The sequence below is a fragment of the Stegostoma tigrinum genome, chromosome 39, assembly GCF_030684315.1.
Source record: "Stegostoma tigrinum isolate sSteTig4 chromosome 39, sSteTig4.hap1, whole genome shotgun sequence".
Taxonomy (NCBI): Eukaryota; Metazoa; Chordata; class Chondrichthyes; order Orectolobiformes; family Stegostomatidae; genus Stegostoma; species Stegostoma tigrinum.
In genome coordinates this window covers 804,154-815,233 of record NC_081392.1, presented here as the reverse complement: position 1 = coordinate 815,233, position 11,080 = coordinate 804,154, and the positions used below count along the sequence as shown (strand labels likewise).

At 42.3% G+C, this 11,080-nt stretch overlaps 2 gene segments (V, D, J or C); both read left to right on the top strand.

Moving 5' to 3' along the window:
* Positions 1-2,543: 2,543 nt before the first annotated feature.
* On the top strand, positions 2,544-3,167 carry LOC125447667 (T cell receptor beta variable 30-like). The segment is given in 2 exon segments: positions 2,544-2,610; positions 2,800-3,167. Coding segments are annotated over 2 exon segments (417 nt in total).
* Positions 3,168-6,183: 3,016 nt separating this feature from the next.
* Positions 6,184-6,914, top strand: LOC132206607 (T cell receptor beta variable 30-like). The segment is given in 2 exon segments: positions 6,184-6,296; positions 6,442-6,914. Coding segments are annotated over 2 exon segments (510 nt in total).
* The last annotated feature ends 4,166 nt before the right edge of the window (positions 6,915-11,080 follow it).

The window sequence follows — 11,080 nt, the reverse complement described above, 5'->3', positions numbered from 1 at the left end:
ACCACTTCCTTTAGCTCATCAGGTTTACCTCAATTAATTTAAAGTGCAGATTGGCACCTCCGATGAACTCACACTCATATTTATGGTCCACTGCATATTCAGCGAAATATTTTAAGTTTATAATGTATCTGTTCTTGGGATTAATGACCTTGTTTTACTGGAAGTGAATTCTTAAACATAATAGGCCTAATTAATAAGGCCTGCTGTGTTCCTCCAACTCCACACTGTTATCCCTGACTCCAGTATCCGCAGTTCTTATTATCTCTGAGGTCTAATTAATAACCTTGTTTTATATTTTTCAACCATTCAAAGCATGTCTTTCTGTCTTCCTCTTTCATTCTATTTTTCCTTCTGTCCTATGTTACAATCGTTCTTTCTGTCGTTTCCCAGAGAGTCCCAGTTTACAAAGACTCCCCACATTTGTTTTTCTACTCTTTTCCAGATGCAGACTCTCAGACTATCCACCAGAGTCCCGTGGTTGTCTCCAGCTCTCCCGAGGATGAACTGGAACTGAACTGCACAGTACAGGGCACTAATAACCCTAACATGTACTGGTATAGAAAAGACCCCAGGAAGGGGCCACAATTTATGTTCTACTCTGCAGGCACAGATCACATTAATCCAGACCAGCCTGTGGACGGTTTCACCGCGAAGCGGCCGAGTGACCCTGTGTTCTACCTGCACTCTTCCAGCCTCCGAGCGGATCACTCAGCCACGTATTACTGCTCCTGGAGTAAGACAGTGACAGCGAGAGAGGGACCAGCTCAACCAAAAACCCCAAAGACTGCAGGAAACACCTGTGTTCGAGAGAATAAGGCAGAGCTGCATCCTGTTTTTTTTCTGCTGCAGAGGGGCCGTATTTTAATATAATTTGAAATAAGTTACTACAAAAGCGAGACAACAGCTGAAATAGTTGAGACACGGATTAATGAGATTGGTCCGGAATGCAGTCTACAATGTTGTTGAAGTATAATCGTCCAAATGCTTGGATATTATTCACTCTGCGTTTCTCCAGAGAAGCAGCAGAGGGCGCTGTGACGCCATGAAAACAGCCCAATGTTTGGCTCAAAAAAACACGAAAAACTGAATGCTGCAAATCAGAAACAAAACCAGAAATTGCTGGAGGGTCACAGGATCTGAAACGCTAACTTTGCTTTCTCTCTACAGATACTGCCAGACCTGCTGAGTTTTCCCAACAATTTCAGTCTTTGATTCCGTATTTGGTCCATGATTTACAACATAGGTGCAGGAACAGGACATTTAGTGCCATTCAGCAACAGGAGGATATTTCAGCTTCCCTTGAATTTGGAAAGAGGAATACCAGGAAGCTTGATTTTAAGTCGGTGGAGAATCCTCTTCATCGTCTTTTAACTGTTCAGTCATTAAATTAGAGGGCAACCTGCTTCGTATCTACATTTAGAGATAATGGGAACTGCAGATGCTGGAGATTCCAAGATAATAAAATGTGAGGCTGGATGAACACAGCAGGCCAAGCAGCATCTCAGGAGCACAAAAGCTGACGTTTCGGGCCTAGACCCTTCATCAGAGCTCTCTGATGAAGGGTCTAGGCCCGAAACGTCAGCTTTTGTGCTCCTGAGATGCTGCTTGGCCTGCTGTGTTCATCCAGCCTCACATTTTATTATCTCGTATCTACATTTAACCGCGTTTATTTTGTATTTTTCAATGTCGTCACATTACAAAACAATCGCTTGTTTCAGACAACACCGGAAACTTCCAAATTCGAAGAAATACTAATCCAGTCTGAATGCAGTCTATGCAGGGAGTAGTAAATCACCTCGTCACTGATACCAGAGGGAATTATTCTTTGAAGATATCAGCAGCGGTGCGCCATTCGCCTCCAGCAGACTGCTTCGTCATTCACCGAGATTGTGGTCAATCTGAAGGTGGCTTCATCTCCAATTTCCTGCCTGTTGGTGTACCCTTTCTGTTCCCCCACCCTGCAAATCCCAACCCCAATCATCCTTGACTCCCGTGTTCTGCAAAATCCTCTCGATCTTGAACACATTCAATGATCAAGCTTCTCCTGCTCTCTTTTGAAGTGCTTTCCAAACGATCCTCGAGAGAAGCTCCTCTCTCACCATGTCTTCAAACAGTCAAACCTGTTTTGAGATTACTTCAATCCAGCCCATGACGGGCGTACTTTCAGCATCAAATTTGTTAAACGCTCCTCAGAATCTGTTAATTACTTCACTCCCCATGCTTTTAAACTCCAATTTTAAGTTTATTCCACTATATTATGGATTCCTCCTGTTACAGGGAATATTTTCTGGACATAAAGTATTGTGGGGTGCATTTTCCCAGTTTGATCAGACTCAACATTACATCCTGGAGATTAGAGAAAGCAGGAAATTTTCCTGCTCCTCTGACGCTGCCTGGCCTGCTGTGTTCCTCCAGCTCCATACTGTGTTATCTCTGGCAGTAATCATCTGCAGTTCTTGCCGTCTGTGAGGGGGGAGGAGCTGGGTTGTCAATTACCTTGAGGGGAGGAGCACTGTGTTGAATGTTGTCTCACCAATGATTAAGTTTGTTTAAAAGGGAACATGCAGTGCAAGATGTATCTGCTGCTCGCTCTGTTCATCAGTTTTCACCGTAAGGGTTTTTATAAATAAAAAATATCATGAATTTTGTTACCTTTCTACTTGCTAACCTTCACTCCCGGTCCCTTTTTCATTGCCTTTTCCCTATATTTAACTGAATTGATCCCTTTATTCAATATTCTTTCTCTTCCATGTCCTGAGTGTCTGAATTTTCTGATCTCTTTCTTCGCGTTCCCAAAAGGTGTGAAATCGCAAACTATCCGTCAGACTCCGGCCGCAGACTCCAAACTTCATGGAGAGAGTGCGGAAATAAAATGCACGATGGAGGAAGCAGGACAATTTCGTATGTACTGGTACAGACAAGCCCCAGGAAAGGAGCTGCAGCTGATGTTTCACTCGTTGCTTGCACCAAGTGTGAGTGAAGAGGCGGCCGCTGACGGTTTCACCGCCGAGCGACCGAATGACTCGACGTTTATCCTAAAGTCCCTTAGCCTGCAGGCGAATCATTCGGCTGTTTATTACTGCGCCTGGAGTATTCACAGTGGCTCAGAGAGATGGAGCTCAACAACAAAAAGCTCAAAGGCAGCAGAAAATAATTTTGAAGGATAACGCTGCTCGTCGCCTTGTTCGATCTGCCGGAGCTTTTGTTGCCAATTAAAGATTAATTAGGGGGTGTATTGAAACAGTAAACAAGTGTGGCACAAGAAAAGTGAACTTATAAATATCACGAAAGATTTGGGCATGCTGTGTATGGGTTGGACAAACATTATAGGTGATCCAGTACAAACTTCAAGGAGAATTAAATGGTTGAGTGGGTGGACACAGGGAAAACGTTTACACTGTTAGGTGCGTCCAAACGTCGAGGGAATAATTTAAGATAATGCAGAAGAAATTCCACAGGGAATTCAGATTTTAGACAGAGGATGGTAAGAATGTGAAATTCTTTACCCAGAGAGTTCATTGTCATGAAAGCAGAGCTACCGGGGAAGCTGGATAACCAGATGTGGAGGAGAGACATCTTGATGAAGTGATATTGGGATGGGGATATTGCAAAGCATGAACGGTTTGGAAAGGTCCGGCTTCTTCCTGCGATATGCATTCGATGATTTTAGAATAGGAAGAAGAAATAACAACATCATTGCGGCGTGTCAGGACTGACTGCTGGGTGAGGGGAGCGCACGTCTGCTATTGCAGAAATAAAAGGGACGGAACGTCTTTGGGGTACACGGTCCTCTGTACACTTTGCCCCGGAACTACTGTTGGGTGTTTTAAGACAGATCCGGAATTTCGATAAAATACATTAGAGCAAGATTGCAAAGTTCGTATTACGTATTCGTTTATTACACGTTGGATTTACAAAACGATTTGATTAATCATCAAAGGAAAAAAAATGAAAGGCTGAAAGAAAGAATCAAGAAAATATAGATAGAAAAATGGAAATGTTAATAATAGGCTGGCAAGCAATAAAGGAACGCTGGAACCAGGTAACTCCACAATGTCTGAAAAATGTCCGAAAGGAACCAGAGGAAAACATTCATCCATTCAGCCCAAGTTCAGACTTACACAGGATCAGGAATAATAGGAACTGCAGATGCGGGAGAATCCGAGATAACACGGTGTGAAGCTGGATGAACACGGCGGGCCAAGCAGCATCTTCGAACGCCATCGTGCACCATTCGAGACGATTACACAGTAACAACAAGCCATTAAGGCACTTTATAACCTCCTACACAGAATTCGAGGGCGCTCGTCAAAGCTATCCCCTGTACCTTGCATTGAACCTCTTGCCCAGGAGCAGGCGAAATCTGTCACCCCGGTAATATTTTACACAAGAACGGGAGGAAGCCATACAGAAATAATTAATTGGTATTACAGATGTATTTAGTCGACAGTAAGATTAAACAGAACAATTCGGGGGCTTTTGTAGCACAGTGGTAGTGGCCCAATCTTTGAGCCATAAGGGTTGCAACATTACCTGCCCTAGAGCTGTGTCATAGCACCTCTGAACAGGTTAGTTGAAAGTACAGAAGGCTGCGTATCCTACCATGAAAGATTATTTGAGGCTCTTAGGGTGCACTGATTGTGTCCTTAGCTTCATAACAGGAGGCTGGGATTCAAGTGCCACTTCTAATACCAGTGGTACACAATAGCATCTTGACTAGAAGACATCTACAACAAGTAACCAAAGACACTGAGAAAATGCACAGAAATGCCACTGAGAGAGAAGGTTGCCTTCACGCTGTTCTATGAATTCCAGTCCACAAAGAACAATTGCAAACAGCTATATTAACTTTGATTAGCCAAAAGGCTTATCCAAAACACCTCTTTGCATTATGATTTTCAGGCTTTCTTTAATAATTTGGAAAGAATGGCTTGTCCGGTCCCAAGATTCTGTGCTACTATTTTTCACCTTTTCTTTAATAAATAATGACCCGAATGACGAATCTCCAAAGTTTATTTCATCATTTTGCACACAGTAATTCTTGTTATTGAGCATTTGACTCTGGCTTTTTCCTTTTCTTCCTTTACAGACCTCCAACTCTTTTCACGGAGGGAGACGAATAAAACCTCATCCAATTATCCCCAACTGTCTATACTTAAGGAAAACTGATATAAACTCACGGTTTAAACTTTTAAGTCCCAAAATTATCCTGGTGAATGTAGCTTGTATTTCGTCTAAGAGAAACAAAATACCCTAATTCTCAGGTGTATTAAGATGGAACAGAAAGAAATGTTCCAGATGGACTCTGCTCAGGAAGTATGACCTTCATCATTTTATATTTCAACTCGCATTAAGTAAAGGTAAAAATTCAAGTTTTTAAATCTATTTAATTACATGAAAATCACTAGTTCCTGGTTTCTTACGAGTTAGAAAATATTCTAATCTCTTTTGAAGTGGCCGACAGTGGTGACCCTAGATTATAAAACCATAAGAAATAAGAGTAGGAACAGCCAATTCAGCCCCTTCGGTCTGCTTCAACATTCAATAAGATCTGTGCTGGACTGGCATTTCTCATGTCCATTTTCCAGCGTTTTTCTCGAAACTCTTGATTGTACTCCCAATCAAGAAATTATGTATCTGAGCCTTAAATGTACACAATAAACTCTGCCCCCTCAGCTCTCTGTGGCAAGGAGTGAAAAAGACTCACTAACCTTGAGAGAAAAAAATTCTTCATCATCACAGTGTTAAATTGGGAGACTGCCCACTGCACCTAGGACTTACCATAATGACAAACACCCTCTCAGCATTTACTGTTAAGAGTCCTATATGTTTCAATGAGATTGACCCACTTTAAACTGTATCTGCCACTCTTCTGCCCACGTACTTCATCTCTCTCTGATCTTTTTCTAACCTTTTGTTCTTACGAGCTACAGTGAGATATTTCTAATCTATCTGTTAAAAACATTATTACTTAACTCTGGAGCAGGAGGAATTCGAACCCAGGCCTTCTAGCACAGAGGCAGGGGTACTACCATTTTGCCACAAGATTCCCTCGGCTCCGCTTTTAAAACAAGTCTTGGAGTCAGGGGGCGTGGCTTCCCATCATGGAGGAAGGAACATGTTCGCACTTGTACCATTTCCTCGGACCCTCCCTTCGTCTCTCCCTAACTGCTTTCAAAGGAGATGATTTGATGCACAGCAACTCTTGACCCATTTTCTTCGTTTATTTTCCTGTTACAAGAAAATATCGAAGTTAGAGATGCACCAGTTGCTGATTGTCATGATCGTATTCCAATGTGAGTGATTTTTGAAGCAATGATTTTTGTTATCACCGATCCTTTATCATCTGTTTCTTTGTAATTTATTTCTATTTTCTTTCCTTCTGTGCTCCATCAAGAGGTTGTCCCTGTTTAGTGATCTCTTTCTCGATTTCTTTCTCAGACGTGAACTCCGCGACTGTTCGCCAGGATCCCCGAATTGTCTCCAAACTTGGAGGGCAAGTCGTAATGAAATGCACGGTGGAGGGGCAGAGTACAGGTACCATGCTCTGGTACAGACAAAACCAGGGGAAGGAGCTGCAACTGATGTTTTATTCAGCAGCTGCGGAAAACGAGTCTCCAGTGGAAAAGACAGACGGTTTCACCGCCAAGAGAGCGACTGGCTCTGATGTCAACCTGAAGACTCCCAGCCTCCGGGCTGATCACTCCGCCGTGTATTACTGTGCGTGGAGTTTCACAGTGACTCGGAGAGAGGGAGCAGTTCAACAAAAACCCCAGAGGCTGCAAGAAGCAGATATAAACTGCAAAGCCAGGCGATGCTGCAGTATTTTTCGTCGAATACCTGCTTATAAGATTAGGTTAGCGCTGCACGTTAGTACGACAGTGAGAGATCGGACAATGAAGGAACCTACATAGACATTTGTAAGAATAATATCAGGTCTGAAAGTTTGCGACTATTTGAAAAGTAATCCGCTGGAAATAAAAAAAATTCAAGCAATCAATTGCGAATACTCTAGATCTGAATTAAAACAAAAAAAAATCAGTAGGTTTGGTAGCATCTGCGGAGACAGAAACGGAGTTCACTTTTCCACTCTAGTATGACCTTTCACCGGAAGACCAGCACTTTCTGCTTTTTTTCGACGACTTCGGTTCTTTCACCGACCCTGTTGTTTCTCTGCAGGAACAACAGAGGGAGTTCTAAGGTCAGAAAATCGGATACATTCAGAATAAACATGAAGAGGATCAAGAGGAGTCCACTCAGTCCAGCAGGCATGTGAGACACGAACAGGCGAAGGACCTTCAGACCCTTAGCTCCGAGATAGTGGAAAGAAGGAGGCCACAGCCCCACATTGAGCCTGTCTCACATAAATAGGAGGAAGCCACTCAATCCTCGGTCTAGAGTTACTGGATTTTCAATTTTGAAGATGTTGAAATGGAGCGGGAAGTGACTATATTGTACACAAAGCTTGCTTTGAAATCAGGATGTTCTTCAACTTTAAATCCATTGTTCCCTATCCACTCATATATTTAACACTAAGATCTACGAACACATACGACTCAGGGTCGATTTGACTAGCCGCTGCAGCCTTTGGGAAATAAAGTTCCACTCCGTTTAAAATTATTTTGTCCTTTGTTTTGGCCTCCATCACGCCAGTGGAAATAGATTTCTTCTCAATTTTATTTGCCAATACCAATGGTGGAAAACTCGATCAGCTCAACCCTGTATCTTTTATATTCAAAGGGAACCTACGTGAATGGAACCTTTGTTCTCAGTTTACACACTAAAGACATTCTGAATAATCTGCATTGCGCCCCATCCAAATCAAAGTTCAGAATAGATTTAAATGAAATACTGCACACATTTGGGCAACTGAAGCCCGTCTTTGATAAATAAAGAACAAAGAACTGTACAGCACAGGAAAAGACACTTCAGTTCGCCAAGTCTGCATGGCACGATGCCTTTATAAACTAAAAACCTTTTGCGTCAACGCATTCCATATCCATCTATTCCATGCCAATTCATATATCTGACGAGGTGACTCTTAAACATTGCTATTGTGTCTGCCACTGCCACTTCATCTGGCTGCAAATTTGTGCACTTATCACCCTCGATGTAAAAAAAATGCTCTTCACATCTCCTTTAAACTTACCCCATTTTACCTTAAACCTACGCCTGAAATAATTGGCATTTCTGCCCTGGGGAAAAAAAAATCCAATTATCCATTTTATCCATGCCTCCATTAGTTTAACTCAGGGGGAACAGGGGGTCTGATGAGTTAGCCAAACAAGGTGCTGTGAAAGGACAGGATTGGTGGCCACCAGATGAAGAAATCGGGGCCAGAAGGAGAAACAGTTTGAAATAACAAATTTAGCAGAGGAGTAAAACAAAGGCAGGGAATTGAAAAAAAAACAACAGAAAGAGCAGAATCAGACACTTGAATAGCACACAAGGGGATCAATGTCCAGCACAAAGTAGTTTAATATGAAGGAAAATTTGTGGTTCTAGAGAGCGGATGAACTCAAATAATTCACTGGTACCATGACTTACGGGGGCATAAAGGGGCAGAGGATACCTTGGATAAGTTAATAGAAGTATGTCGGTGACCTGGAATGAAAGGTGAGGTGGAACACTCTGATGAACTGTTTGATTTGTGCACAGCATAACCCCATCAGGAACTTTAAGAGGGGGGCCCTCTGACGTACTAGACCAATAGAAGGGCCATAGATTTGTTCATATATAGACTATATAGGACCTCTACCTCCAACTCTAGAAGGATACAAATGCATTTTCGCAATGGTGGATACCTTTACTAAAGGGGTGGAAGCTTTACCAATGACTACAAACACAGCCAGAGTTACCACAAAAATTCTGTCAGAAAAGGTGTTCACCCATTAGGGTACACCCTGAAGCATAGAATCAGACCGGGAAACACATTTTACGACCCAAGTAGTGCAAAATGTAATGACCCATTTTGGAATCAGACAGATTCCACATACCGTATAGACCACAGTCAAGTGGAATTGTGGAAAGGATGAATCGGACATTGAAAAACATGATACCCAAAATGGTACAGCGGCATAAGACAACTTGGCAGGTTGTTCTGTCCCATGTGTTAATGTACTGAGGAGTACTGAGGTTCTTAAACAAGGATACACTCCTTATAAACTCAGGATGGGAAAGGACATGAGAGGAATGGAGGGGTTTGTAGATTTGGGCTTGTCTGAACCCAAGACAGACAACATCATATCGGAAAACATGGATACCACGGTCGGTAGAATCAGTAAAGAAAGAAATTTACATAGTAGCTCACTAACACGGGATGAAGAAGCAGCAAAGTAAGGCCCGTATTGACACAAAAACCAGCCTGACAGAATGGAGATAACAAAATGTGGAGTTGGATGAACACAGCAGGCCAAGCAGCATCTTAGGAGCATAAAAGCTGACGTTTCAATCTAAGTGTATACCTTATTCTTTAACAATCCCCGTAGAAAGTCCTGTCTGCAACTTCACCAGGTTGACGCTTTCACTTTTAGCTCCTCTGTTGCTGCTCCTGGCATGCTTTCTTGCACTGTTCATTGAACCAAGGTTGGTTATAAATCTGACTTGGTTATAATGGCAGAATGGGGCAAATGCCAGGCTATGATTTTGCGGACTGTGCTGGATTATAAATTTGCTGCTGTTGATTAGCTCACTGTGCCTCATGGATGCCCAATCTTGAGTTAACGGGCCTGTTCGATGGCTGTTCCTTTAACTTCAGTGACAAAACTGAATAACACGATTCAGTGTGATGAACAGCCAGAAACAATAAAAAGCAAAAGAACTGCTGATGCTGTAAATCAGGAACAAAAACAAAGTTGCCGGAAAAGCTCAGCAGATCTGGTAGCATCTTTGAATAAAAGAAAAGCAACAGTGTTAACGTTTTGGGTCTGGTGACCCAACCTCAGAAGTGATGGTGGCTGGGAAAACATGAATTTATATGCAGAAAAAAGGGAGGTGGTGGTGTCGGGAATAAATGATAGGATATAGCCTAAAGAGAGAGAAGAATGAGTGGACAGACAAAGGGGTTGATAATGATCAGGCTCGGAGGGTGAATAGTTGTTAATGGGGACTATTAGTGACTAACAACAGGTAGTGTGCTAATGGCAGGCTACGTGATAACATGGCCTGATGTGTGGGGTAGGGGTTGGGATATGGGACAGTTTATGCCCTAAAATTATTGAACTTGATATTGAGCCCAGGGGGGCTGCAGGGTGCCCAAGTAGAAAATGAAGTGTTGTTTTTTCCATCTTGCTTTTCCAGCAACTTTGTTTTGAGTCAGAAATAATAGTTCACACCGGGATCAATGAGAATTTGAAAGATGGATGAATTCCTGAAACAAGATGTTAGTGAGCTGGATAGCAGATTGAAAGGCAGCATCTCAAAAGTTTGTGCACTACTCTCAATGCCACGTGCTTGCCAGCAGAGGAATAGAATGGTTGAACAGATGAAGAGTGGCTGAGGAGTTTGAGTAGAAGGGAGGGATTTCATTTCCTGGATTATTGGATCCATTTCTGGGGAAGGCAGGAACTCTACATATCTGATGGATTCACCTGAACTGAATTGGGACAAACATCCTTGCAAGGACATTTGCTCATGTGGTTGGTGGAAGTTTAAACCAACTTGGCAGAGAGATGAGTGGAGGTACAGCAGGCATGATGCACAAACAAGTAGAGAAGAAGAGGTTAGTCATTCTGAAAGGCAATGTGAATATAGTCAAGTTAAAGCACAAGTGAGCAATGGCAAGCCTGAATGTCAATTATTTTATACAAGGAACTTTGTGAGAAAGTTGGGTTGACTATTTTAATTAAGCATGAAGATGTGATATCATTGCTGTCACGGAAACATGGCTGATCAAATGAGATGAACAGTGGCAAATGGAATTTAATCCTCTGAAGTGTGAAGTCATGTATGTTGTGAGGACAATTGAGGCAAGTGTGCACTCTTTGAATGATAGGATCGCAGGAAGTACAAAGGATCAGAGGGATCACTGTTGCGTTCCATAAATCTTTAAAGATGGCAGGACATATAGATAAATTTGTTT